Source organism: Rhinolophus hipposideros, assembly GCF_964194185.1.
Source record: "Rhinolophus hipposideros genome assembly, chromosome: 10".
In the NCBI taxonomy this organism is placed as follows: Eukaryota; Metazoa; Chordata; class Mammalia; order Chiroptera; family Rhinolophidae; genus Rhinolophus; species Rhinolophus hipposideros.
In genome coordinates, this window is record NC_138056.1 from 7,038,446 (window position 1) to 7,065,946 (window position 27,501).

The 27,501-nt window shown below is 56.9% G+C and overlaps 5 protein-coding genes across 12 annotated transcripts; 1 reads left to right on the forward strand and 4 right to left on the reverse strand.

Moving 5' to 3' along the window:
* Positions 1–3,235: 3,235 nt before the first annotated feature.
* Positions 3,236–6,090, reverse strand: PRDX5 (peroxiredoxin 5; the record flags this gene model as incomplete). The annotated part of the gene is made up of 6 exons (XM_081064549.1): positions 3,236–3,479; positions 3,579–3,640; positions 3,790–3,828; positions 3,901–4,032; positions 4,492–4,626; positions 5,926–6,090. The coding sequence occupies 6 exons, from the start codon at positions 6,088–6,090 to the stop codon at positions 3,374–3,376; spliced, it is 639 nt and encodes a 212-aa protein (XP_080920675.1). The 3' UTR covers positions 3,236–3,373.
* Positions 6,091–6,216: 126 nt separating this feature from the next.
* TRMT112 (tRNA methyltransferase activator subunit 11-2) lies at positions 6,217–7,651 on the forward strand. Of its 2 annotated transcripts, none has more exons than XM_081064557.1 (4): positions 6,217–6,879; positions 6,973–7,074; positions 7,202–7,291; positions 7,383–7,651. In XM_081064557.1, the coding sequence occupies exons 1-4, from the start codon at positions 6,802–6,804 to the stop codon at positions 7,488–7,490; spliced, it is 378 nt and encodes a 125-aa protein (XP_080920683.1). In that variant the 5' UTR covers positions 6,217–6,801; the 3' UTR covers positions 7,491–7,651. The 2 variants fall into 2 exon arrangements, with proteins under 2 accessions (XP_080920683.1, XP_080920684.1); XM_081064558.1 differs by having other exon boundaries at positions 6,973–7,038; positions 7,383–7,645.
* Positions 7,602–15,560, reverse strand: ESRRA (estrogen related receptor alpha). Of its 2 annotated transcripts, none has more exons than XM_081064490.1 (7): positions 15,351–15,560; positions 13,559–13,895; positions 10,302–10,418; positions 10,012–10,140; positions 9,434–9,601; positions 9,066–9,335; positions 7,602–8,640 (listed from the first exon to the last, which is right to left on the reverse strand). In XM_081064490.1, exons 2-7 carry the CDS (start codon positions 13,881–13,883, stop codon positions 8,381–8,383), a joined length of 1,269 nt encoding a protein of 422 aa, XP_080920616.1. In that variant the 5' UTR covers positions 13,884–13,895; positions 15,351–15,560; the 3' UTR covers positions 7,602–8,380. The 2 variants fall into 2 exon arrangements, with proteins under 2 accessions (XP_080920616.1, XP_080920617.1); XM_081064491.1 differs by having other exon boundaries at positions 10,302–10,515; positions 15,351–15,546.
* A 715-nt stretch (positions 15,561–16,275) lies between these two features.
* CATSPERZ (catsper channel auxiliary subunit zeta) lies at positions 16,276–19,613 on the reverse strand. Of its 4 annotated transcripts, none has more exons than XM_081064540.1 (6): positions 19,265–19,613; positions 19,001–19,134; positions 18,446–18,770; positions 17,496–17,575; positions 17,229–17,295; positions 16,276–16,728 (listed from the first exon to the last, which is right to left on the reverse strand). In XM_081064540.1, exons 1-6 carry the CDS (start codon positions 19,326–19,328, stop codon positions 16,358–16,360), a joined length of 1,041 nt encoding a protein of 346 aa, XP_080920666.1. In that variant the 5' UTR covers positions 19,329–19,613; the 3' UTR covers positions 16,276–16,357. The 4 variants fall into 4 exon arrangements, 3 of the variants coding, with proteins under 3 accessions (XP_080920666.1, XP_080920665.1, XP_080920664.1); XM_081064539.1 differs by having other exon boundaries at positions 16,276–16,508; positions 19,265–19,478; XR_013994336.1 differs by having other exon boundaries at positions 16,430–16,508; positions 17,229–17,575; positions 19,265–19,478.
* Positions 19,573–26,687, reverse strand: KCNK4 (potassium two pore domain channel subfamily K member 4). Of its 3 annotated transcripts, none has more exons than XM_081064492.1 (7): positions 26,607–26,687; positions 25,125–25,393; positions 22,054–22,177; positions 21,765–21,925; positions 21,392–21,578; positions 20,769–20,908; positions 19,573–20,094 (listed from the first exon to the last, which is right to left on the reverse strand). In XM_081064492.1, coding segments are annotated over exons 1-7 (1,269 nt in total). In that variant the 5' UTR covers positions 26,608–26,687; the 3' UTR covers positions 19,573–19,707. The 3 variants fall into 3 exon arrangements, with proteins under 3 accessions (XP_080920618.1, XP_080920620.1, XP_080920619.1); XM_081064494.1 differs by lacking the exon at positions 26,607–26,687 and adding an exon at positions 26,280–26,599; XM_081064493.1 differs by lacking the exon at positions 26,607–26,687 and adding an exon at positions 25,579–25,717.
* Positions 26,688–27,501: the final 814 nt, after the last annotated feature.

Here is a 27,501-nt window from a genome sequence, read left to right on the forward strand (position 1 = left end):
TTGATCTGGGGCCTTCCAGCACCCGGAGCAGCTCACAGGGCACCCCCACACCTACCCCATCAAGCTGAGCCATATGGACAGCAGCCAGGGCCACCGAGGCCGAAGCCCCACCTCCACTCACACCCAACTCTCATGCTGGCTGAGGGGGCCACCCGAGCCCTGGAAGCCCCCTCATCCTGGCCTAAAGGCCCAGCCAGTGGCAACAGGAGCCTGGAGGGGACACTTCCTCTCAGAGGCCTTGCTGGGCCTCAGCCAGCCAGGTAAGAGGCCGGGAGGAGAGGAAACAGAGGCAGCTGAGTGGCAGTATAGACACGGGACTTGCTCTGATAGTGAAGATCTGCCCGAGTGGCGTGAGGTCTGCCGCAGGGAAGAGGAAAAAGGGGGCAGGGGTGCAGCCGCCCACTCGGCTGCTCTCTCCACCCTGGGCTTTCAGGTGCTCGAGACCACTCACTGGTGTGCACACAGTGACTGTAGGGGAAACGCTATGCCTCAGTTTCCTCATTTGTGTGACAGGAGGATTAAGAGACACGGTGTCGTGCTCGCTTCGGCAGCACATATACTAAAAGAGACATGGTGTCCACAAAAGAGAGGGTCTTTCCACCATCAAGCCGAGGACAGTGCTGTGACCCAAAGGAGTGGTCAGCCCCCTGTCCTGCCCCAGCCCAGGACGCCGAGGGATGGCAGGTTGCAGGAGAGAACTAAAGGTGGGTGGGTGGTCCCCCCTGCTGAGTGCCCCATCCACATGGACACCAGCCCAACACCCAGCCCTTTCACCTCCAGCCAGTGGCCCCCAGACTCCCTACCTCCCAACATCCAACAGGTACCCAGGTATGAGTCCCCACCTGTGGGACGTCACTCAGTCATCAGTTCTTCCCTGCACTGCCCACCTGGTGTCTCACTTCCTCGCCCCCACTCCAGCTCTACCTCCACACAGAAGCCCAGGTACGAATCTAACCCAACACTGCCCTGCAGATATCCTTCCCTGGCCTGAGGTGCCCACAGGAGGAAAGGTAAGTGGCTTACTAGGTCTTAAAAGTCCCCCTCCCTCCCAGGACCCTCTCTCCCTTAGCTGTTCTGTGTGCAGCAGCAACGTGGAGCTGTTCCACCCTCTGTACCTATGGCTACACTGTTCCCTCTGCCGGGGGCACCAATCACACTGCCTCAGGGCTGTGTCCTCCGAAAGACCTTTCCTTGACCTTCTCCCTGACCTCACAGTGAGTGCTGCCTGCCCTAGACATCTCTGGGTGCTGAGCCCCCGCAGACAGCCAGGCAGGGCAGGGAGCCTGGTGCTGACAGGACCACAGCAGGGCAGCACCACCGTGAATAAAGCTCCCTGGAAGCTGGCTGACTGGCTCAAATCCGAACTCCTCTTCAGTGGCTGAATGAGCCATGCCCTTCCTTAACCTCTCTGTGCTATAACAGGGTGGCACGAGTTCACACCTGAGGAATAGAGTGAAGAACTAAAATGAAGTCACTATAGTCAAGTGGCTAAATTCCTCAAATCAAGTAGGTTGAAGTACCAGGAGTACTATTCTTGTTCTAACTAACCTGGGAAAATGAACTTTCCAGAACTGCCTCCGTGCCTGGATATACACGCATACCTCATTTTATTACACTTCGCTTCACAGGTGTTGCATTTTTTACAAGTTGACGATAAGACCTTCCACCAGCAAAAAGATTAGGACTCACTTTGTTGCGGTTCTGGTTTGGAACCAAACCCACCATATCTCCCACCATCTCTCCGAGGCATGCCTACACATCAAACCTCCAGAAAACCCCTCTGATTACCCCCTAAAGGACTAAGGAAAGAATGTTCACTATCCAGACCACCTGATATCCATTATCTAGACACCAGTCACACAGATTACTATCTCAGACAAACCAGAAGCTAAGAATGCAGGATCCATTCTCCTCAAGAATGTACTTTTTACTCTCAGAACCCTCAGCTTTTCTTTCTTTTTCGGAACACTCTGGGTATTGCCTAGTTGTGTTTCCGGTCTATAAACCCTAAGACCCTTGAATAAATCTTTATTATTTATTTCTAGCCAAAGCCACCTGATTTCATTTGCGCTCCATTTGACACATCCCACAGGATAGTCAGTGAGGATTTTTACTACACCTGATGCACTTGCCCCTTTAGGCTGTGAGCTCTAAACACAGCAGGGTCCTGATAATCGCTGCTTACTGCCAAGCACATGGCTTCCCAGGGACAAAAGGCAAAGGCCCAAAAGCAGGGCCTGCAGAAAGCAATGTCCCCCAGCCCCTCACGGTACACCAACCACTACTTAGGGCCTCACCATCTTCTCCTGTCCACAGCTCACCTTGTCTCTTCTTCCAGGGAGTTCTCCTGGACTTAACCAGCTCTGCCTCTATTAATGAAGCATTTTCTGCCAGTCAGATGGTCCCAAGGACCAAAGATCCTTCCTGGGATGTGGGTGCTCCGGGGAAGGGTTAATAGTCTGAAAAAATGTTGGGGCTGGGGCTTGGCCAAGGGAGAGGGGGGTGGTGTTTAGAGTCAAAATTCCTACCCTAGGGTTTATGGTCTAAGTGAGATCAACCAGCACCCAGAGATCAAATGCAAAAGTTCTGGGTGTGAGCCAAGCTCTTGTCTGCCTAGGGCCGTTCCCAATATGCTCCCTCTGCATGGATGCTCCTTCCCTTGCTCTTCAGACCGCTAGCCCTTTCTCCATTTGTACACTGATGCTTCATAACACCTCTTTCAAGAGGCCTTCCTGGGGCGGCCGGATGGCTCAGTTGGTTAGAGCACGAGCCCTGAGCAGCGGGGCTGCCGGTTCGGTTCCCGCATGGGTCGGTGAGTTGCACCCTTCGCAACTAGACTGAAGACAATGACTTTGAGCTGAGCTCCCGGTGGGCGGCTGGATGGCTCAGTTGGTTAGAACACGAGCTCTTAACAACAAGGTTGCTGGTTCAGTTCCCACATGCGCCCTCCACAACTAAGATTGAAGGACAACTTGACTTGGAGCTGATGGGCCCTGGGAAAAACACACTGTTTCCCAATAAAGTCCCTGTTCCCCTTCCCCAATAAAAATCTTAAAAAAAAAAAAAAAGATGCCTTACCTGATTACCTCCTAAATTAAATCAAGGTCTCCTATATTAATCCCCCTTTCAGCCCCTGCCTGCCCGTTACCCCCACAGCCCCACAACCCCCACAGCTATGAGTGTCATTAGGCCTTGGACTTAGCAAATCAACAATTCAAAATCAAGGAGACAGACGTGAACCAGAAGTGTTTATTGCAGAAATCTGGCCAAGGTTCCAATTGGGTGGCCCAGCTGAGGTTGAGCTTGGGCCCTCTGCCCTTCACTGGGCAGATGAAAATAGGAAAGGGTTTCGGGAGTATGTTGGCCCAGGGCCTCAGAGCTGTGACAGGATGTTGGGGGCCAGGCTGCAGGTGAGGCCTGTGCCATCAGGCTCCACATTCAGGGACTTCACTACACCATCATCTATCACCATGGAGAATCTGCCAGAAGAAGGGCAGGGCCAGTTACAACAACCTGAGGCTGGGAATGGAGATGGGGGTGTGGCAGGGGAACCCCACAGAGAACCCTTTCACTTTTACCTTTTGAGCCGTCTATTCCCAAAGAGGGACACCAACGAGTCATCTAGTAACAAATCTGTCTCCTAAGAGGAGAGGCAGAGAAAAGGGTCAGAAACCCCCAGAACAGGCCAAGCTGCCCAGCTCCCTACATTGGCCATGTCCCTCCAAGTCCCTGTTTCTAAGGCCTGGCACAGGGACTGCCTGGTAGGGAGGGGGTTGGGGGTACACTTACCTTCCCAAAGGCCCCTGTGGGGTCAGCCAGGAGCCGAACCTAATGAGAAAGTAGAGGTCACAAGAAAACTCTCCTGCCTGGCCCCTGAGCCAAGCAGGACCCATACCTCACCTTGCCTTCTGCGTTGTGGGCTTTTCCCCACTCTTCAGTCACGAAGACATCGTTCACACTCAAACATGCCACCACCTGGGCCCCCTTGGCTTTCAGAGCCCCGGCCTGCTCCACAAACCCCGGCAAGTGGGTCTGGGGAGGGGAAACAAAGGTTCAGGAAAGGGGAAACTGCCTCTCTGATACCTTTCATCAGACAATGAGAACTGTGTAAACCACAGTTCCTTTTTGCCTTGGCCAGTAGGAAGCTCAGATCCACACGTAAGCGTTCTGTGGTCAAGACCATGAACTTGCCATAGGCATAATTATGTCTTATTTACCCGCGTCCCAAGTACCTTCTATAGTGCCCGCCACCCAGCAGGGTTGATAAGAGCTGTTGGATTTCACAGCAGGTCCCTTTCTCCTGTATTCCTGGTACTACTATCTTTTCAGAGCCTCCACTTATTTTCTGAACACTCTTGGTAGCTTTTTAACTGTCATATCTTCTACATACTATTGTTGCCAGCTGCCTCAGGATGAAGTGGAAAACGTATGAACAATACAAACAGGTATACAAGATCCCAACTGCTGAGCCCCAGAAGGGCAGGATCTCACCTTGGAACAACCGGGGGTAAAGGCCCCAGGGACTCCAAACAGCACCCCTTTCTTGCCCTTGAACAGCTCTGCCAGGTTCACCTTGTTCCCAGGCTGCCCTTCAAAAACCACCACGGATGGGATGGCATCTCCCACCTAGAGGGAAGGACTCCAAGATAAGGGTCAGAGAGTGGGGGGCAGGGAGGGAGGGAGGGGAAGGGCAGCAAATCAGAGCCAGGGGGACAGAGGGCCTGGTAGGAGGACCTGGTAGCAGTGCCTGGAGGAGCCAGGGTTGACAAAAGTCAGGAACATCCTGTCAGAGTTTCCAGAAGCCCCTCCCTGGTACCCTCCCCTCTCCCCTGACTGCCTGGTTACCCCACATCCTCCAGATTTCAAGGTGGCCCAATTCCTTTTGAGGACCTGTTGGTGACAACAATAAAAGGGAAAGAAGGCCTCCAGGGTGTCGCAAGAAGTTGAGTAAACAAGCTGTGTTACTGGAAAGAAGTGGGATAATTGAGCAGATGGAGGAGGGGCAGGTATTTTGGAGGAGAGGAGGAGACCTGGAATGGAGGGAGAGGACCCTGGCCAGGTCTGAGTGTCCCACTCTCAAGAAGAGAAAAAGGGAGGGGGCAGCAGAAGGCGGGGAAGGGATGGTGGTGCAGGTCCCTACATCCAGGGGGTATAGAATGAAAGAAAGAATCTCTTGCAGGGGGAAGCACCGGTCTACCTGGGAGTATGTAAGGGCTTCTAGGCAGGAGGGAGACAAAAGGGAAAGTCAGGGGTTAGGGAGAGTCCCTGAGAAGCCCAAAGGTTGAGAGTAGAACGAAACAGAGGTAGGAGGGGGTCTCAGAAGAGTGAGGTGGTGGAGAAGGCAATGCTAAGGACCTGGGAATGGTTCAAGATGAGGAGTGAAGGACTAAGCAGAAGGGTGGGAATTAGCTGTGGGTGGAGTGGAATGGCGGAGATACAGTGGGGGCTCTATGAGACACTTGTTTCAGAAAATGGGGTCAGAGTGATTCCCAATAACCTGACAAAAGCATGCAGGAGGGTATGGCTGGGAGGGGGGTTATGCATTGGGGCAGAAAAGGGACCCTGGGGGCAAAGAAGAAGGTTCCAGAAGGTGGGGGAAGCCATGGTATTCAAGCGCTTGAAAATGGTGGAGACCCATCACAGGATGTCGCAAACAGATGTGGAAGAGAAGCCTGGAGAGCCTCGGGGACCGTCCCAAAAGATGGTGCACGAGGCCCTTAAAATTAGCGAGAACGGTCGGGCAGCCACGCGGTCTTGTTGAGGGGATAAGGGGGACAGGTGGCAGGAGACTCTAGGACGGCAGGGAGAGGTGCGTAGGGCAAGAAAGAGAAAGGCCAGCAGGGTCTGGGGGCCACTGCATTCAGTGGCACAAAGGGCCTTGGAGGGATGGGCGGGGGCAGGGGATCAGGCCAGTCCCGCGGTCACCTTGATCGGGGCCATAGCTGCAGCGGCGCCTCTGAAACCGCGGACCCTGCCAAGTGTCCACTCTAGGCCTCCTTCCAGGTACGCTCTAGCTCCCGCCGCTCCCGCACACTGGACGGCGGCTGCCCGGGCGAGTAGCGAGCCGGTTCGGTGGCCCAGGACGTACATCCCCGTCTACCACACGCCCAGCTCCGTGGCCGCAAGTGCCCCGCCCCCACCAAGTGACAACGACGGGAGGCGGGGCCTGGAGCTCCAAACCGCAGCAGAACCCTGCAAAAGGCGGGGCCTCAGCCAACTACCGGGGCAGGCCGCCTCCACTGCGGTGGGGGGCGCGTCAGGGGCGGAGCTTCCAGGACGTTGGGCTTATTTGCATTTGGGGCTGGGCCACTGGCGCAGTTATAAATGGGCGGAGCTTTCGGCAGCTTTGCAGCTTATTTGCATGCAAGGATGGGGTGATGGGCCTAATTGACAGACTGGGGCAGTGCTTCCGTTCCTTAACCGAAAGCGGGGGCGGGAAACGACGGTGTCAGGCGCCTGTGTAAAACACATTTATTTTGCATTCAACGAAAGCCCCTGCAATGCGGCTTACATATGATTTGCATTGTGCATGATTTGTAGCGAGTGGAGGTTTGCCTCAGCCAAACCCCCTGGGCCTGCGCCCTAGCAACCTGCTGCAGGGATGCTTCCGGTAGCTACCCCTGGCCCGACCAGGCCTTTACGCTGTATCCTGGCTCGGGCGCGCACCAGAAGTTCCAGCAGGTTCGCGGCTTCCGCTCCTCCCAGCCGTCTCATAGGATAGAGAGCGGAGCGGCCCCGGAAGTGACGAATAGGAGTGTCGACTTTCTTCCGCTTCCGTCCTGGCGAGAGCGCTGCGGCGACATGAAGCTGCTTACCCACAACTTGCTGAGCTCGCATGTGCGAGGGGTGGGACCCCGTGGCTTACCCCTGCGCCTCCAGGTACCCGGCCGGGACGGTCTCGCGCCCCCCTTCTGGAACGGAGAGGGAAACCAGGCTCTGGTTCCTGCCTCACTAAACCCCTCCGCCCCGCAGGCCACCGAGGTCCGCATCAACAATGTGGAGTTCAACCCGGACTTCGTGGCGCGCATGATACCCAAGGTTGAGTGGGAGGTGCTTCTGGAAGCGGCCGATCACGTGAGGTCCCTCCGCCTGCCCGTGCACACTCTGGCGTGGGGTGGGGGGTAGGGAGGTCACACCGCAGCCCCCTGCGCCAGGCCGGGGTCGGGGATCCCCAGGGATGATTTGGGCTTCTTGCCGACAGTTGCGCCTGATCGAGGTGCCCAAAGGGCCGATTCAGGGGTATGAGCAAGATGAGACGTTTCTGAGGAAAATGCACCACGTGCTGCTGGAGGTGAGAACTGGCCCATCACTTGCTTCCCCTTCACGCAGCCAGCCACCCCCACAGGCTCCGGTGCTCAGCTCTGTTCCCCCCTTCCCCGAAGGTGGAAGTGTTGGAGGGCACCCTGCAGTGCCCGGAGTCTGGTCGTATGTTCCCCATCAGCCGCGGGATCCCCAACATGCTGCTGAGTTCCGAGGAAACAGAGACTTAATCGAGCCAGGCACCATTTTTCCCTTCTGTGTCCGTGTGTAGCTTTGTTTGTGTATTTTCTGTTAGTTTTGTCACGTGTATCCCCAATTCTTGACCCAGTGACACACCACACACAGTGTTCTTGAGCTCGATATATTTTTTTCTCATTAAAGGTTCAAAACCAAAAGCGGTTTCTTTTTGCAACAAATATACATTAAAATAGAGTCTCTGTACAGCCAAGGGCTCTGGGCCCTGGCTCGCCCCATGTCCCTGCGCCTCTCTGGCCAAACCCAAAAATAAATATAGTGTTATTGCTCTGCAGGGCATAGAGGCAGTGCTCTCCCTACCCCCTGAGGAGGCTGGGTGGGAGCTGATGGGGGGCCCTGGCCACCCCAGGGGTCCAGGGGCTGGAGCCTGCTTGGAGTTATTGCTTCAAGGGGTGGGCAGTAATGCCCAATGCAAATGATGAGAGGAGCGAAGGGGGCAGGGGCCTTTGCTCTCCAAATACCCCTCTGCTCTAGAGAGGAGGTCGGATTAAGCAGCAGCAAAAGCATCACCCACTGGGAGACTGTGGCCTCCACTCCCTTCCCTCCCTGAGATCAGGCTTCTGCCCCCTCCCCACATCCCCTGCAGCCCCCTATGGCTTCCGCAAGGCCCCCTACACTCTGGGGGCATGTTATGGCTTGCAAGGGGCAGCACTATGCCCAGAGCCTGGGCGCACACATTCCCAGCTTCTAACACCCCCGAGGAAGGGGGAGGGGAGGGCGTAGGGCCTGCTCCCAGGGGCTGATGGTATTGCCCTGGCCCTACCAGCAGGCTGTGGCACTGCCCAAACCCCAGCTCTGCCCCCTTGGGGCTGACCCCATGCTGGGTGGGTCCTGCCAGCGCCCCCACCCATGCCCACCCCTTGCCTCAGTCCATCATGGCCTCGAGCATCTCCAAGAACAGCTTGTGCATGGGCACCTTGCCTTCCAGCTTCACCCCATAGAAATGGGCCAGCACTTTGCCAGCTGTCTGGCGAAGGAGCGGTAGCGTGAGCAGCAGCCTGCCTGCCCGCCGACGCTCAGCACCCCCTCCGGGGCCCGCCCGGCCAGCTTCATACTCCAGCAGGGCCTCATGGAGAGCTTCTCGCAGCTGTTCCACTGCCTCAGCATCTTCAATGTGCACGGAGTCTGCAAAGAGAGGGGAGAGAGCTGTTGGCATAGGCCAGCTCCAGGAAGGGCAGAGCCCACATCTGCTTGGGTACTGCTGGATGGGCCTACAGAGGAGCCAGACACGTCCTTGCTGATTGGCTGACTGAGGCCCCACTCATGGCTCCTGCCCCTGAGCCAGGGCCCACCTTTTCTCTCAACTATGGCTCCCTTTTGTCCTCCCTACCTTCTTTCCCACTAAATCATTCACCTTTCCATGTAAGTATGGTGGCACTAGGGCTCAAAATCCTATGTGCAGTTCCTAGGCCTGCCTTTGCCTTGCTTTGTGGCTTTCAGCAAGGCATTGTTCCCTATGCCTCAGTTTTCCTTGTCCACAAAATGGGGCTGTGCCACCATCAGAGTATGGAGGGCCTAAAGGAGACCTGTCAGTGCCTACCCAGACTCACCTGAATTGGCAAGGGCCAGGGCCTTCAGCAGAACGTACTCCTCCCGCTCCAGCCGCAGAGCCTGTAGTCGCCGCACCAACTGCAGCAGGGCAGCCCCAAGTTCCCCCAGGCCAGCTGCTCGCGCCCCCTCTTCATCCAAGACTAGGTCCTCAGCGAAGGCCAGCTCATCCTGCAGCGGCAGTGAGCGCTGGGCCACACCCAACACCAGTACCTCCATCCATACACTCTGCAGTACTGACATCTGGTCAGACAGCGACAGTGACGAGAAGCCTGGAGGGCAGTGGGGAGCAGACCTGGCTGAGCAGGTGCACCACGGCCAAGCATGGCCTGGCCCACTGGGGGAAACCTCGCATCACCTGGCCTTTTACCTGGGATACTTTTGGCCCAGCTGATGGTAACCACAATCTCTCGGTCAAAGAGGTCACAGAGGGTAGCCACAGCTGGGAGGTGTCCATCAGGGCCCGCTGGGTCAGGCATGGCATACAGCTTCTCAGGCTCCACCACCAGCAGATGGGACACCAGTGCATTCACCGGGGCTACAGTGACAGTTGGAAGAGGAACTGGAATTCATCAACCAGCAGGCTCTTTGGGGTCAAGCATCTTCCCAGAGTCAGTCCCCCTGTGGCCTTCCTCAACAGCCACTGCCCTGCAGGGTCAGACACCTTGGGGAAGGGCTCTCCCTATCTCCCAGGGGAAGCCAGTCTGTTTGTGGACAGGTTCAGAGTGTTAGAAAACCTGTCCCCATCCCCAGTGGTACTACTCAGGGACTGACACAGAAAAAGGTATTTTCAAAAATACTTCTTGGAGGAAATGAAAAAGTGAATAGATGAAGGGAAAATTTGGGTTCCAGTGCCCAAGATTACTACCCTAGATGAATGACACCAGATAGGTCTCTTGTGTCCTAGGCCCACCCGACCCTAGAGCTCCAAGGACCCACAGCACTCACCTGTCTTCCGAGGGCCTCCACCTACTGCCAGGGGTCCAGCAGGGAAGGGGCCTGGGAACGGCAGTGGGTCCACCTCTGGCCGCCGCTTGTACTTCTGTCGCCCACCCCGGACACGGTCCAGACGTACCCCTTAAATTGTAGGACAAGGCTATGTCCATGAAGCTGGGGGTGGCTTGCTCTGCGGAGCCTCCTGCCCAGTCCATTCCACCCGAACTTCTCAGGCCTTGCCCTCTCGGGCCCCCTGCGCCCAACTCGCCCAGCCCTCGCCAAGGCCCCTGCCCAGTGCTCACCCTCCTTGAGCATGCCCACCCGCAGGCACTTGGTGAAGCGACAGGCCTGGCAGGCCTTGCGTCTCCGCTTGGTGATCTCACACTCGTTGGAGGCCGGACAGCTGTACTCGATGCTCCCTGCCAGGAAGAGGCAGGGCTCCAGTGGCGGCCTCCCAGGGCCTGGAGGGGGCCCAGCAGACAGGAGAGCCCTGACTCGCCCCGGGCAAGCACAGGTCTGGGGAGAGCAGGAGTGCCGTGAGTGGGGCAGGGAAGCCCGGGGCAGTGAGGGGAATGGCTGCTGTGCTGGGGGCCCCTGTCTGGGCAAGAGAAAGGTTGGGACCAGGGGAATCAGGCTGCATCTGTCCCAAGCCTCTTGTCAAACCATGTCTCCCGGCTCTACTACCTTCATCTACCCTCATCTGTTCTCCTCAAGGGCACAATGACCTCTCCGTTGCTACACGAGATGGTCAATTCTCATCCTCATCTTAAATGGACTAAAGGAGCATCTGACATGTTGGTCACATCCTACTAGAAACACTTCTTTTGCTTCTAGGACACACTGCTGGTTTTCTTCCCACCTCACTGGCCACCTTGCAGTTTCTACATTTCGCTGGCTCCTTCCATTGAAGAACGCCAGGGCTGCCCTCGGACTTTATTTCCAGACTCACTCCCATGGTGATCGTTCATAGTCGTGGGCTTTCAAATTTATCTCTTGCCTAGACCTACCTGAACTCAAGACTCATATCCCACTGCTTCCTTGACATGTTGCATGTCTATAAGGGCTTCAAAAACCTAACCTGTCCTATATGGAGTCCCCGATCTAAGCCCAAAACCTGTAACTGCATCTGTCCTGGTGTCCAAGCAGAAATCTAGGATACTCCTTTGATTTTCTCTCACACCTCAAATCCAACCCATCAACTGATCCTGGTGGGCTTTACCTCCTACTATGTCCAAAAGCCAACCTCTTCTGCCCCTGGCAACTGCTTCTGCCCTTGACCCGTGTCAGTCACTTCACCTCCTCTCTGGCCTTCTGCCGTCCTTGCCTCCCTCAGTTACTCTCCACACAGCAGCCAGAGGCATTGTATTGAACCTAAGTCAGATCCTGTCCGTCCCCTGCTCAAAACCCTCCACTGAGCTCCCTTCTCAGAGTAAAAGCCCACGTAAACCCCGCAGCCTGAGGCCTATACCCCTGGTGCTCACCCCCTTTCTGACCTCACCCCTCTTGCACTCTGCTCTGGCTCCAGTCCCCTGGCCTCAGAGCCTGCAGCCCCCTTCCCTTCTTCAGATCTCTGCCCGTGGTCACCTCAGGGACGCCTTCCGGGATCACTTTGTGAGAATGCCAAATGCCCTCTGCAGACACCTCCAGCCACTTGTCCCTGCTTTATAGTTTCCCATCAGCTCTCAGCACCACCTAATATGCTACATATTTACATATTTATCTTCTATATTATCTGTCTCCCCCCTTTGCTATCAGCTTCACAAGGGCTAGGACTGGCCCGAGCGCTAGAAACGGCCTGGCACATAGTGGGCCCTCATAACAACCGGATGAATGAATATACGGCAGCCCTCCCAACCTCACGAGGCTCCCACCAAGACTGAATGACACAACCAGCCAGCACGCCCTTGATGCCTTTCTCCTCATAGCACACTTTCTCTTACACCCTACCCAGGCTTCCACACTCAGTTCAAGACGCCTCCTCAAGGAAGCCCTCCAGAGCCCCAGATCCAGCCAGGTTCCTCGCACACACCCTGTTCCTAGCCCTCCAGCATTTACTATACTATAACGGCTATACTATACTACAGCTATACTATAACAGCTATACATACTATAACAATTGTGTGCAATTCATTTTTTCTATGTCGCCTCTATTAGAATATCAACTGTTTGAAGGCGGGGCAGTCCTGCCTTAGTCCCAGCTATGTCCCCATGCCTGGAACAGTGGCCAGGGCAACAAAGCACAGGTTTGTGAAGGCTCTGGAAGCTGGCAGGGGCCCATCCTGACACTTCCACTAACCAAATGTGTGACCTTGAGCAAGTGCCATACCTAAGCCCTCAAACCTTCAGTTTTGCCATCTATGAAACTGGAGTGATAAAAACAGTACTTACAAAGGTGGGTTGTGAGAATTCAAGGGGGTAATTGAGGTTAACACATTTGGCTTGGTTCACAACACCTAAATATTCAATAAGTGATTACTATTTATAGCTAGCACTCAATAAATATTTGTCAACTGAATCAACAAGAGAATGAACGGTTCCAAGGTGCGTAGGAGACACCTGGACGTGGACCTGCTGGCTCACTGGTCTTCAGAGCCAGAAGAGAGCACAGAAGTTTTAGACTAGTGAGTCTAGGCCAAGTCAAAACTCGCTGGAATGTCACAATCATTCATGAGGCACCTGTCCAAAGTTCGGTTATTAGTAATAAGCAGAGGCAGCAGTCTGGCGTTTAAGAGCTCAGCTCTGGACCTAAATTGACCCAAGTTCAAATCCTGGTTCTGCCACTTTCTACCTTTTGGGACTTGAACAAAGTTTTAAAAACCTCCCTGGGCCTCAGTTATGATAACAGTGCTGGCACCTTATAGGTTGCTATGAGGATAACTGAGATCATGAACATAAAGGGGCACAGTGCCTGGTAAGCACTCAAGAACTGTTCTCAAAAATTACACGTTATGACCCCAAAGTAACCCAAAGTAACGTAAAAATATAAGTAACAGGCACATCCCAAGTAATGCCTATTACATCACCATCTTGCTCACTCATATTTTGATATGCTCTCCTGAGTGAGAAAAATCCAAGTACTATTAGCAGGGGTGCCTACGAGTCTTTTTAAAGTTAGATACTGAACTAGGATGCAGCTTCTCTGTTAGCCAAACAAACCTGCCGTGTGCTGGTGCTGCTTTGGGGAAATCAACACAAAGGGGGTCACGTTCTATGCAGGTGAGAGGCCAGCAGCTGCCAGAAACAAGAGCAAAGCTTAGGAGGAGGCAGAGGCTGTCTCAAATTTTTCAGAGCCACTGTGGAAAGTGCTGGGCCTATTGTACCCAGAAACCTAGGAGGCGTCACGAGTCCCCTCTCACATCCCATATCCAAACCATCAACACACGTCGGTGGCTTTATTTAACTTTTAGGAAAGAGCATTCCTGGGAGATAAGAGGGCCTAGGAACAGCAGGCTGCCAACCCACAGTGGTACCACGGCAGTCTGGGGGTCTATTGCATTGCACCAATTGGGTAGCAGCAGGCCCAGAAGGCAAAGGGCACAGGGGTGGGTTGGGGGCTCACCCTGGATGGTCCTCTTGAAGAAGGCTTTGCAGGCCTCACAGGATGCCACTCCATAGTGGTAGCCGGAGGCCACATCCCCACAGACCAGGCAGAGGCGTTTGGGCAGGGAGCTGAGCACCAGCTTCCCACCACCCTGCTCACCAGGCCCAGCCCCCTCCCCATCTTCCTCTTCCTTGTGGCCTGGGAGGTGGCGAGTGGGAGCTGGGCCAGGGGCCAGGGCCACAGGGGGCTCGGTCTCAGTCTCCGAGGAGCCCTTTGGGCTGTCAGGGCTGGCTGGCTCTGCCTTGATGTAGAGAGGCTCAATGCCCACCACCTGGCTGGACATGGCGCTGGTCACCTGTGGGGAGAGACCTGTCAGGACACAGGGAGGTGCTGGGATAGGGGCTGAAAAGACACTTTGCCACCTTGGTTGTCCAACCCCAGGCTTGGGGCCAGGCTTCCAGGCTCAGCCAGGGGGAGGAAGTGGGGGACAGAGTCCAAGGAAGGGCTGCCCATGAAGAGAGCCCCCCCCCCAGCTGTTGCTATGGGAACAGAGTCTCCAGAGCCCCCAGGGCCAGTAACTGACAGCAAGTCTGCCACTTGGGAACCTGCAGGAAGCTTGGAAACACCCTACTCCCACCCAGGCCAGGGAGCAGGGTAACCTTGGCCCCAGGCGACCTTCAACCCCATCTGGAACACCCAGCCAGAAGCAGGATATCTCTCAATTTTCTCCAGATATTGGGGACCTCAGTGATCTCCCCATCACCTGGGTATCCTCCATTCAAGAGTGTAAACAGAGGCACACAAACCCAAGGGCAGTTGATGTGTTCACACCCTCATACATTCCCACTCACCTGGATTCTCAGGTGTCCTCACATGTTCACACATGCTCACTCTCACACTTGGCCTTTCCCAAGCCCAGTTCTCACCCAGGCTCAGATTTGTCTTCCCACAATCCTCCCCAAGTGCATACCCATAAACAAAGTCACACTCAAGACTCATAATCACACTCACTCACAAATACACTTACACTCTCACTATGCTCCCACACTCACAGGCAGCGACCCTTGTGGAAACACATTCAGAGCTTCACACCTGACACAATGCCCCCTCCTGTCCCAGGCACACCGACAGGAGTGGCTCCACCTCCTTGCACACCCCCTCACCCCACCCACCAGCACATTCACTCTTACACTCCTGCTGCCGCAGTCCTCTACCTCCGGGGCGCCCCGCCCCCACAACCTGCGTACACCTACGGAAGTTGCCTAAAGTTGCCGCGCCTTCCCTCCCCCTCCGCCCGCGGGGGACCTCTATCAGGTTATCAGGAAGTAAAAGGGGAGTGCCAAGAAGGAGGAAGTTCTCCCCTGGCGGTGAGATGACCTTTGACCCAGAGAGGAGGGTGGCCCAAGGCCCCTTCGAGCGCCCCCACGTGGTCTTCAACGCCCCTTCCCCGACAGGGACCCTCCCCATGTTCCACCCCGGCCCGCCCCTGGGACTTCAGCGTGCTCCAGGTGCTGGCCTGAACCTTGCCCTAGGACTGGATCCGAGGCCCAAGCTCGACCCAGGCCGGGACTTGCAGCCCAAGTCAAAGCCGGCCCCTGCCCCTGACCGGCGCACCAGAACCTGGACGCCGGATCCTCCCCAGACCCTGACCTCGTCCGGCTCTCAACCGGGTCCCGACCGTGACCCTGTCGGGTCCCGGAGCCGGATCCCGCCTGGAGCCCGCCCCCGCCTGCCTCCCTGCCGCGCTCGCACATGGCCCCCGCGCCCCGCCCGCCCACTCCCCCAGCGGCGCTCCCCTCCGCCCCCAGACCTGGGGCTCCGACTGGGCGGGCGGGCAGGCATGGGGGCCGAGCGGCCCGGAGCGCCGGGGTGAGCCAGGGGCCGCTGGCAGCCCCTCCTCCGCCGCCTCCTCGGGCCGTGCCGCCCCGCCGCGCCGCGTCCCCTCACTCCGCGGCGCCGCTGGCGGCTTGTAGGACACAAAAGGACATCGCGGCCGCTTCCTACTCGGCTTCCTCCAGCTGACAGCGGGGGCGGGGCCGGCCGTGCGCATGCAAAGCAGGGGGCGGGGCCTGACGCCCTATGCTAATCAGACACTTGGGGCTGGCAGCGCCTGCGTGACGGGACGAGTAGGGGCGGAGCCGGCGAAGCCAGCGGGCGCGCCTTCAGGAAGGTCCAGCCCCGCCGCTGCGAACCACAGCAGCGCACTTGCGTCTGCGGCCGCCGAGGGGGCGTGATCAGAGGAGACGCGGAAAGGCTCCGGGAGGGGCTGAGGCCAAGAACGCTCTTACGTAACGAAGGAGGCGGGGCGCACTGTGCGAGAGAGGAGTGGGCGAAATCGCTCGGGACTGGGAAACGACATACATATGTAAATGAGAGGGCCGGACGAGCAGAGAGGCTAGTGTATCTGCATATGCATGAGAGGCGGAGCCTAGCCTGCCCAAGCTGGAGGGCATGCGCTGCCCCTTTCCCTTTTCCCCCTTCTACCAAGATAACACCATCGGGTCTGTTAGACCGCAGACCCAATATTCCCACAAAGCTGCGGAATCCTGGATGGGAGAAGCAGACCTAACACATGCAACAACTCCTAGATTTCGAGTCCCGGGAAGGCGGAGTCGATAGGGCCCGAACGGAGAAAGCTCAAGGTCACTGCGGTGACCGAGTGAAGGTCATGGGGAAAGGCGGGGCCATGTGCGTCGGCCTCCCACGGGCAGCCACGGCACTGACTCACGGACCGTGCACAGACTTTTATTTCTCTAGGGTTCACACTCCACGTGGACAGGGTCGTGCTTGGGTCTGGGGGCTGGACAGGGACCGGGGCTAGAGTAGGGCAGCAGTCACTTGAGCCTGAAGCGGTGTTCTCAATACACAGAGACGTTCAGCCGCTTGTTCCGGCGCCTCTTGAGCCCCTCGATGTACCTCTGCAGCTGCTTGGTGAGGAAGTGATTTCCGCCGATCCCTGACCGGTAACCTGGGGGGCAGAGCTCCACTCAGGGCAGTTAGCAGCAGATGCCGCATGTGTGATTTGATGAACAACGAGTGACTTGGGTTGGCAGGAGCACTGGGCGCTCTGTTCTGTGTTAGTTTGGGGAACTTTGGATCTCCACGGTGCTGGGCCCTGCCGGGCTTTTTTTGTTTCAAGTCATAGATCTGTGCTCCAAATAGATAGGGGTGCAGAGTAGGATGGGGTGCTGAGGTGCAGGATGAATGAAGGCAAGGTTAGAGAAGATGTTGCAGGCCTGAACTAGGGCAGGGGCAGCAGGCAGCTTTTCCGGAGAATTCCTGGACCTCCCACCCTAAACCGTTAGCCAGCCCTCCCCCCCTTCATATCATAAGCAGGGCAAACCAGGGGAAGTTTACCCAAATAATCTGTCCAAAGGCTCTTCACCTTACCCAGGGAAGGAGCCAAGGCCACACAAAGGCTGTCATCCCCATTGGGAAGGTGGAGAAACAGCCTTTAAAAAGCCACATCAGCTAGAAGGGTTGAAGTCCAAGCCCCTGGCAGTCACCCCATGACCTCCCCACTTGGTGTTTCTGTGCCCAGTCCCCCAACTTTTTATTTTTTGTGGGGCTTCTGGAATATTTGTGAGTGGAATCTGACAAGGCAGACACATCTTGAAACCCCACTCCCAGGGGGCCAAGCCCTGCAAAATTCCTCAAGGTGTCTTATGGGAGCTGGGGAGAGGCTCACTCTGGAGGGCTTTGGTGAGGATTTCCAGAGCTTCATTTTCCATGAGTTCCATCAGGGGCAGCGGCAGCTGGAGAGGCAGCAAGAGGCACAGATGTCCAAGGGACCCCAGCTCTGCCCACAGCTGAAATGGCCCACCTGCTGCCTCCAGCCCCAAGACCCCCAACCAACCTGCCTGCCCCTCCACCCACAAACCACCCCCACCCCTGCAACCTCCAACTTGCCCATCCCCCACCCCACTAAAATCCCGTCTCCCTGGGTGCCTCCAACCCTGGTCTGCTGCTCCACCCAGTAGGCTCGATGGGGTGTGTACTTCAAGATACTGAGTGATGGCATTGAGGAAGATATTTCTGGGAGAAGAGAAAAGAGAGGTCAGTTATCTACAGACTGCTAGGTCTTCCCTGGAGCAGAAAAGATGTATGAGGTGGCATCTGGCAGGGGGAGTGGCCCTCAGAGAACAGCTCCAGGTGCTGCCTTCGTGGGGAACAGTATGAGACAGTGGTTTACAACTCTGGGCTTTATTGTCCCACTCTCCAAGGTTCCAGTTCTGACTGCCACACTGTGTGAGACTTAAGGCCAGTGACTGACACTTTCTGACCTTCAAATTCTTCATCTGTAAAATGGAGTAATAAGAATGGCTCTTTATGGAGCTTGTGAAGTTTAAAGGTGATCATGCAAGAGAAGCCCAGTGCCTGGCATACAGTAAGCACCCAATAAGTGGCAGTTATTATACTGTTATCGGTTCCAATTCCCCGATGAAGGGCTGGGGGAAGGGGAAGGAGGAGGAGGAAAGGCCCAAACAGTGTCCAGCATGAAGTAGGTACTTAAAAATTGTAACCAATGACTGAATGAATGACAGATAGGCACCTCCTCATCCAGCGCAAATCCACCGACAAAAAATTAACTCCCTCCTCTCAACTATCCTGATGATTCCATTCAAAGCACGGTCCTACCCCCGCGGCCTTTGCCCGTTTTCGTGCGTGACTCTCCCAGAACTGGAGTGTTCGGGCCACGGGACTTTGTAAGACGCCTTCCCGGTAGGGGGCGCTCCAAGAATGTCTGGTCGATTTAAAGCTTGGTAGATTAGCGCTGGCCTCCCCTCCCAGGGAATCCTGGAAACTTGGATCCTACAGCTTCTCCCGGTTTTACACCAACAGAAACTGAGACCCTGGCCAGCCCCTTGCCCTGGGGGTGCCCACAGGCGGTGAATCCACACTGACCCATCTCAGTACTGGAATCGTCCTCCTCTTCTGAATGGCTTCCAAAGGAGCTGCCGGGGTGCAGCTCCAACAAGGTGTGGTCGTCCAGCTCCTCTTGCCTGAAGCTGACGTTGTCATCTCTATTATCCCATTCTTCCGAGTCGTGGCTGGCATCCTGGTTGTACCACCCGCGAGTCTTGCTGCCTACGCTGCTGCCCTCCAGTTCGGATTCCCCGTAGACATTGGACCGCTGCACGTTCAGCTTCGGTTGCGACAGTGTGGCTGTGGTCCAGAGATTCCGGATGTCGCTATGCGGGTTCGACTTCACTGAAGACTTGGCCAACGCCTGTGGGCCACAAACGAGGAGGAAAACCAAGGGTCGCGGAGAGTTGGGGAGGGGAGGAAGAGCAGGCTGGGGCTGGGATCCTGGGCTCCCCCAGAGCCAGCACTCCACTCTGGAGGGCATGGGGCCTGTTGGGAGCGGTCCCGAGCCAAGGGTGAGTGAGAGGATAGCCAGGGGCCCAATTAGATGAGTCTGGGGACCGACTGGGTGAGGGGCCCAGGAAGAGTTCTTACTTTGAAAGGCTTTTCCTCCATGGTTCTGTCCCAACGGACCCAGTTGCCACAGGCCTCGGCGAGGAAGAGGGGGTCACGCTCCAGCATGGGGGAGGGGCAGTGTCCGGTTTCGGAATGGCGATGGGGGTCTCGCGCTGGAAGAGTTCAAGCCACAGCCCTCCACACTAGATTAACGTTATTTCTCCCCCATCTCCCGCCTAATAGGTGTGTTGGGCTTGGAGACGCGCACAGCCCATCTTGGCAGATTCCTCTCCTGGAACCTACCCGGTAGCCTCCAAGCAGATACGTGGGCCGGATCACAGGCAAAAGGGCGCGCTTTGACCGACATGTATGCAGGAGGGGTCACGGAAGGCCTGACACGCCCGGAGGTGGCCCAACGCAAGCACCCCCACCTCACTAGCGTCCCCGGAGCGCGCACGTCCGTAGCGATACAGACTTTTTCGTTTATTGATGCAGGCTTTGAGGCACAGTTGTGAGGTGTTGTGAAGGACGGGCCCCGCCGGGACGAGACAGAAAGGCTTGGGGGTCTGGAAAATGGATGAAGGGAGGAGAGGGCCAGGGGCCGGGGTGGCAGGCAAGCACCCCCGTAGCCTGCTCCCCAGGCTCCCGTCGGGTCAAAAGAGGGCTCTTTGGTTAACTAAGCAAAGCATGCTGGGGAGAGAGCGAGAACCAAGCCATTTGAGAGGCCGGGGTCCGGAGTCTTGCCCCTACACGGGCACGTCTTTATCCCGGGGGCGCCCCGGGCGCCGTGGCCTCTCAGGCTTCTTGGAAGGGTGGGCGGGGCGGCGGCGACCCCGTGGCGCGCGGGGCAGCGCGCAGCCGCGCTCGCTCTGCGTGTCCGAAGACTCGTCGATGAAGGCCAGATTCTCGCTGGGGTAATCCAGCGCGGAAGCCGTGGGCGGGGAGGGCGGCTCGGCCTTCTCAGGGGGTGCAGGGGATGGGGGCCTGCCCGCGGGCTGCGCTGCACAGGGCGGCGGAGGCAGGAGAGGCCGCTCCTTCTCCGGCGGCGCTGGTGCCGTGGGCCCGCTTCGCTGGGTCACCCGCGCCGTCACCGTGCCCGTCCAGCTGGCGGCCTGCGCCGTGAAGCCGCCCATCTGCGCGAGGAGGAAAGGCAGCCCTCGACCGGGGGTTCTCGAACCCCTCGGCAACCCCGGGAGCCCGCCCTTCGCCAATCAGGCATTGCCCTACTTTTCCCCTGGTCCTCCTGCCTCAGCCTCCTAAGGAGGGCAAGGCTCATCGCCCGGGTCCCACGCGGTCCCCTCCATCGCACGGAAGCGCCCTCTTCTCCGGGAACTTTCCTAGAAAACCCATTTCATTTCAGTTCTCCCTCCCGCGGCCCCAGAGTCCTTTGCGCCTCCGCAGCGCACGAGGAGAGGGGCGACAAAATACAGGTCGCCCAATTAAATTTGAATTTCAGATAAACAGCAAATAAATTTCAGTGTAACTATGTCCCACGCAATATTTGGGACATAACTTATGCTAAAGTGTTATTTGCTATTTATCTGAAATTCACATTTAACTGGGCTTCCTGTTTTTTTGTTTGGTAAACCTGGCAACCCTATCCATAGGAGCAGAGATGGAGTCACCTGTCTCCAGACTGAAAACCTGTCTGAGTTTATCCCTTTGTCCCCAGGCTGGTGCACACAGGGACTCACTCAGTCTCTGCCTGGAGGAGCCCCCACGCTGGAAGGGAGGCAGGCTGGCCAAACAACCGCCGGCCCTGCCCGGGCCCAGCGCGTCAGCGCCACGGCGCAGGCGCGGCGCCTACCTCTGCCCGAGTGCGGCGGGACACTACTCGCAGCCAGTTCCCGATGGTGGTGAGCACTGAGGCGAAGTAGGCCAGGCCCAGCAGGATCCAGAACCACACCAGCGGCTGGTAGGCTGCAGATTTCTGGTTGAGGCTGGCGCCTGGGATACCACCGGGGAAGGCAGAAAGAAGTTGATTGTGGGACAAGCAGTGAGCCTGTGAGCCTCTGTCTCACTGCCCCTCTTCCCAGCTCTTTAAGAGGATCCGCCTTTCCCAGGGCAATGGGTAAGTGCCAGAGTGTTTGAATGCATGCAAGAAGATGAGTGTGCACGACTTGAAGGTCTGCAAAATAAGACCATGTGAGTGGGGGTGCTCATGTGCAAGAATGTGAGCGTGTGTGAGAGGTGCACCTTATATGTGTGAACATGCACGGAGGCGCAGGCATGCAAGAATGTAAGTGTGCATGAGGTGTTGCCTCCGTGTAAAAATGTGAGAGCGCGTTCAGTGAGCAGATGTAGGGGTTGGAGTGATCCCGTGTGAGCGCACAAACGCCACGTGGAATTTGGAGGGAGAAGCAAGAATGCAGAGCCCCTGGGCAGAGATAAAGTGACTAGGGAAGGACAGCACAAGAAAGGTGGCCTCACCGGCCACATAGTCCCCGAACCCCACCGTGGTGAGTGTCACTACGACGAAGTAGATGGCCTCAAGCTTGCTCCAGTCCTCCACACAGTAGAACACGATTGCAGGGGTGAGGACAAAGAGCAGGCAGCCGATCAGCAGGAAGAGCACCGCCGATAGAATTCGCACCAGCTCCGGGGCCACGTGCCACTTCTGCAGGGAGGGGCAGTAGGCAGGACCCAGGAGCTGCCAAAGCTTCCATCCTCACACCCCATACCCCCTCCTCTGGGAGCCTGGGGGGGGGGAGGCTCCTGTGATCTCAGGGCCCATGCCCCCGTGCCAGGAGGGGACGTAGGGAAGGGTATCCCAAGCCCAACACCAGGGCGAGGAGCAGCTCACCAGGAAGATGGCTTCGATGTGACCGATGCCTCGACGCAGGGAGGAACCCAGCCGGTCCCCGACCCCTGCCAGTAGGATCCCGAACAGCGGAATCCCCACCAGCGCATAAAAGATGCAGAAGAGGCGCCCAGCATCTGTGCGCAGGGCCACATTGCCGTAGCCTGGGTAGAGGGGCCATGCAGGAGGTCTAGGGACTGCCTAGTTCCTCCCTACCTCCCCTTGCACCTTCCCCCATGAGAAAGCCAGCTGCCCCTTGCCACCCCTCTGCATGCTCAGTCCCCTCCCCCACCGATGGTGGTGATGATGGTGCCCGAGAAAAAGAAGGCGCTGCCCAGGTCCCAGGCTGAGTAGTTGCTGTGGCTGGTTGAGTTGGTGTCAGGGTTCGCACCCCCTCCCAGGGCATCAGCCACCTCCTGCAGGACAAGGCGCAGAAGGAGGAACCTCAGTCCTTCCCTCCTGTCCTGGCCAAGCCCCTTGGCTCCAGTCTCCAGAGTGGTTCCCTTCCTACCCCGCCCAGATCTCCCTTTTCCTCTGGTCTCCCTGAGGGCAGTGCCTTAGAGCAGACATTGCAAAATGGGGGGCCCAATTTGGTTTGACCTCCACATTGTTTTAGAAACACTTGAGTTATCTGCCCCCTCATTTCACACAAAGGATTTCCAGTTTTACAGTGGTCAGGAGTACAGACTCTGGGACCTGACTTCCTGAGTTCAAATCTTGGTGCTATGTGACTTCGGGCAAGTTAACTCTCTGTGCCTCAGTTTCTGCATCTACCAACTGGAAATGATACTAGCACCTACTGTACAGGTTGTTCGGAAGAGTTAAAGCACTCACAGCAAAGTAAGCACTCTGTGTTTGTTAAATGAGTCCCCACCCCCATGCTGTGATCATGCCCAGTGATTTCCATCTTCACACAAACCGCACCACTCCCGCTGGCCCTATGGAAGCTGGATTTGAGTCTTTTGCCTTAGAAAATCTGATGAAATTTAGGGACCCTCCCTCCAGGAAGGTTCATATACCATCAAATTTTACATCCAATTTTAGGAGTTTCACGGATACACAAACCCCTGCTGAAGTCCTGTGCTACATAGTTGGTGTTCAATAGATATTGTTAAATTAATGAAATGGCCATGTGCCTGCCCCTCTTGCCAGCCTGCAGGTAGCTTGGGGCAGGGTCTGTGTTTTGAGAGTACCTGCCCTAAGTGATAGAAGTCAGAGCATAATGAGGAGGGGTTGCAGAGAGGCCCTTCCCCACCGAGGAGCAACGCCAAGACACAAAGGCACTGGGCATGGGGGAGATCATAAGCCACATCTCTCTCTGCAGTCCTCATTAGCAAGACCCTTTCCAAATGAATTGTCCTAATGTGACTGCCCCAAATCCTCCATGCCTCCCTTCTGTCTGCAGAATGGAGTCCAACCTCCCCAGTCCAGTGTTTAAGCCCCTTTTCAATGTGGTCCCAACTTCCCCTTCCCCAGTCCTCTCTCCTGAGACTCCCATTTGGGAACCCAAGTTACAGTGACCTTCCCCCCAGATTTATGAGACAATCCCATTTCGTACACTATTTTTGAATAAAGCCAAGAAGTGAAATGTATGATTAAAAGTGATTTAATTTTTATTTTGCAACATCTTTCCGGTAAATTCACTACTTAGGGGGAAAAAATCCTTTGTCATCCTGTGTGTTCTAATTTTTGCTTCAAATGACTAGGCATCTGCTAAATCTGAGTTCTGCAAAACACTCTGAGCTTCCCAGCTTCCACGCCTTTATCTATGCAGTTCCTCTGCCTGCAGTCCTTCGCAACCCAAGCACATGTCTCTAAATACTACCCATCTCACCTACCTCCTTTCAATTATCAGCTCTTTCCAAAAGCCCCGGGTATCTCCCTCCTTGCCTCCAGCAACTAGCCCAAAGCCCAGCACACAACACGCGGTTAACAAAGAAGGAAGTAAGCAAAGCTCCTTTTCCACTGAATTCTACAGTGATCTCTCCATGAATCTGTCCCCTCGTCCAGCTGTGACAACCTCTAGGGTACAGCCTGCATCTGCTCCACCCCAATGTCAATCTCCCTGCTCACTCTCTGGTGTATAGCACAGTTCCTAGCACACAGTAGGTACATGATTGCTGCACGACTAATTGTGGAAGAGAAATAGAGCAGCTGTTGCCCACCCGTCTAGGTTCTGCCCTTCCTTTTCTTCTTTATTTTTATCCAGGAAAAAAGCAATTCCATTGTGGAGATAAAATAGGTCAGATTCCCTCCCTCTGCCCTATGGTCTGGCCAGACATTCTCCTGCCCAGGCCTCTCTGAGCCTTGCTCAGCATTCTAGAAGGGTCAGAGATAATGTCAGGCTGCTTTATGCCCTAGCCCCACCCCACTCTCATCTCTGCTCTGGGTCCTGCCACATTGGGACTCAGCTGGAAGATGGAGGCTTCTATGCCAATGGCTCCTCCTTCCAAAAGCACAGGCAGGGAAAGAGGGGTACTCTTTGCTAAAGTATTAAACATTTATTTATTAAAGTTAAATTTGGGGTGTTGAATATGACAGTGACTCAGAAGTCAGAGAAAGTCACAGAGGTCTTGCCTGACAGTACCCAAGAAGACTGAAGCCCAGCACTTTACTGAAGGGGCCAAAGTTGACCTTGTCCCTGACTTACCCTCCCTCTAGCCTCCATATCACACACTTGTGTCCTGGGGCAAAGGGATGCTCAACCTGGCATCCATGGTGGCATAGTGGCTTAGGGGATCCCGGAATCCCCTGAAATTATCTATACATGTTTCTATGTGCACCTTTCGGGGTGAGGGGGATATTCACACTATTCTTGCGCTTCTCTAAGGCATCTGTGACTCCCAAGAAGTATAGGAACCAGTGTAGGGTTGCCAGATTTAGCAAATACAACTACTGCACGGGACATCCTTATATTTTAAAACTATTCGTTATTAAATAAATTAATATGTGTAGCTGAAATTCACATTTAACTGGTGTCCTGGAGTTTTATCTGGCAACCTGAAACCAGTGAGTTAGACCTGCGAAAATATATCTCATGTGCTACATATCTCATGTGCTACAGCCATTTATTCATTTCTTCCTTCATTCGTTCCTTCATTCAACCACTCTCACACATGGAAGGGCGCCTTCCAGGAGCACAGGCCAATGCCAGGCACAGCAAGGAAAACAAGTGCCCCTATGGCCTCCATATGAAGAACACAGAGACTTGGATCCCAGCCTCTGCCATGCACCCTCCAGCTGCCCCCAGCTCTCAGGGGTGTTGGTCTGAAAGCAGCACTCCAGCACATGGCCCTACTGGCATGCAGCTCATGCCAGGGGGTCATTGGTGACTGCTGAAGGGGCGCTCGCCCACCCACGCACCTTGATGAATATCCTCAGGTCCCAGTCGCTGACACAGGGATGGTTACTCAGGAACTTCTCTCGGACGTCCCCAAGCTCCCTCTGGGCGTGCTGCTCGCTGGGCTGCTCCAGGGCCTGGAACACCAGGGCACCGGACACCAAGTAGAGCAGGACAATCGCCAGCAGTGCCAGTAGTGTGGTGCTGCGCATGGCGCGCCCAGGGGCCTGGCCAATTTCACTGCCCACCACCTGGGGAGGCCGGGCAGGAGGCTCCTGGAGGGCTGCGGTCACTATGGACAGAAGCAGGGATCAATTACCTGACACCCCCACACTCTCCTCCAACCCCAACACACTCAAAGGGTCTTGGAGCCCCCAGCCCTGCTGTCCACACATGTCGTCTCCTCACATCCCTCTGGCTGAACACTTGGTACCAGGACACACCCAGTCCTCCCCCCACTTGGGTCCTCCCCCTTACCTCTACTGCCCGGCCCTCAGCCCCTGTCCGGGGACTCCAGGGTATGAGAAGTGAAGAGGGCACCAGGAAGGGAAAGGAAGGAGAGTGGAAGAAGGAGAGACTGAGCCTGCTGAGGGAGAGGCAGGGCGAGCGAGGAAACGCTGGGGACCGGGCGGAGGCGAGCGGAACCAGCCTCCCAGGAGGAGGAGGCAGAGCGGGCGCCGCGGTTCGAGAAGGGAAGGCGGGAGGCAAGGCCGGACCGCACAGGGTGGGGACGAGGATGGCGGGACCCGGTTCATCCGCTGCTGCTGCGGCAGCGTCTTAGTGACTTCGCCCTCCCCTCCTGCCTCTTCCTGCAACGCTGCTGGCCGCGAAGGGCCGTGCGGGAAGCCTCCAGGGTGCCCCAGCGCCCCGCCGTGCTTTCGAGGAACCCAGGGATGGGTCCCGGTCGCTGCGCAGGGGCGAGGCAGGGCGGGGTGGTGGGGGGAAAAGGGAGGATGCCGGGTTCCGGAAAGGAGCGGGGTGGGGGCGACAAAGGCCGGACCAGTGCAGCATCCCCCAGGGAAGCTGTCAGCCTTGGGGACAGCGGGCGGCGGCGCCCACGCGCATACACGCCGCACAAAGCCCCGCGAGCCCACGCTCCGCCCTGCGGCTCCAGCCGCCCAGCTACCCGGCTGCACGCTCACGCCCCACCAGCACTCCGCCCAGACTCACGGGCATACCTGGACCCTCAGGGGCAGGCGCGCGGGGCCGCGTACCCCGAGGTCCACGCACACGTGTGCACACACTCGCGTACGCACACCCAGACCGCGGGGCCACAGCGCAGCGCCCGCCGCCCAGACTCCCCGTACACCAGCCGCGCGCTCCCACTGCCTCCCGCGTCTTCACGCCGACGCCTCGGAGCGTGACGGGCGGCTGGACACGCGGCGGCACAATTCCCGGAGGCGCCCAGGAGGGGGAGGTGGCGCCCCGCCCGGCCGGTCTCCCGCTGCGCGCCTGCCCCGGAGTCCGGTCCGCACTCCCTCCCGCGGCCGTCCGCCCGCACTTACTGTTGGCCCCGCTGCGGCTGCGGCTGCGGCTGCGGCTGCGGCCCGGGCTCCCGCGCGGCCTCGCCGGTGCCGGCTGGGCCGCGGAGGCGGCAGCGGCAGCAGAGGCGGAGCGGGCGGCCGCCGGGGCTGGGACCCCCTCCCGCCGCCAGAAGCCCCCCTCCTCCCGCGTTTAACCCCTCCAACGCCGCGCCCGCGCTGCAGGCGCCGCCCCCCGCAGCCCCTAACCTGCGGCAGCTCAGTGCCCTAATCCCGGCGGGTCCCGAAAGGTGAGTGGGTGGCAGAGGAGTCCAGAAGGGGTTGCCGCTGGGACCCGCCTCGAGTCTCAGACCAGAGCCCTGGTACTGCCCCTCCGGCCAGCCAGTGTGGCCAGCAGCACCGCCCGGGGCTGGACATCAGCCAGCTCACCTCTCTGGACAGGCGCCACACTAATGTCCCAGCATCTCCTAGACCCACAGTCAGATCTGAATGGCTTTCAACTCCCCGCTCTTGGGGACATCCTGGCTCTTGAGCTCAGCACTTCTGAGGAAGGGGATCCCACTAGACAAAGGGTAGGGGATCCACTGAGGTAAGCTGGAGTTGGCCCAGGTGGGGTGGGGCCCAGTCCTGGAAGGTCATGCTGGGGCACTTCCTGTCCCTGCTCCTGTATCTCCATCCCTTGGGCCTCATCCCATGCCCATCCCAACATGGAGTGCCAGCACTCCCTGCCCCTACTGCCTAAACAGCCAGGGCCTTGGCAGGTCCTGGAACTCCACCTCTCTGCTCTTAGCCACTTTACAACCCCCATCTCTCCAAAGACCTCACTCTTGTTTGGGGTCCCTCAGCCATCAGGGTGAGTGGTGTAAGGGTGGGCTGAAAGGCTGAGCACCTTCTACCAGTAGGGGGCCTAGACAGGTTA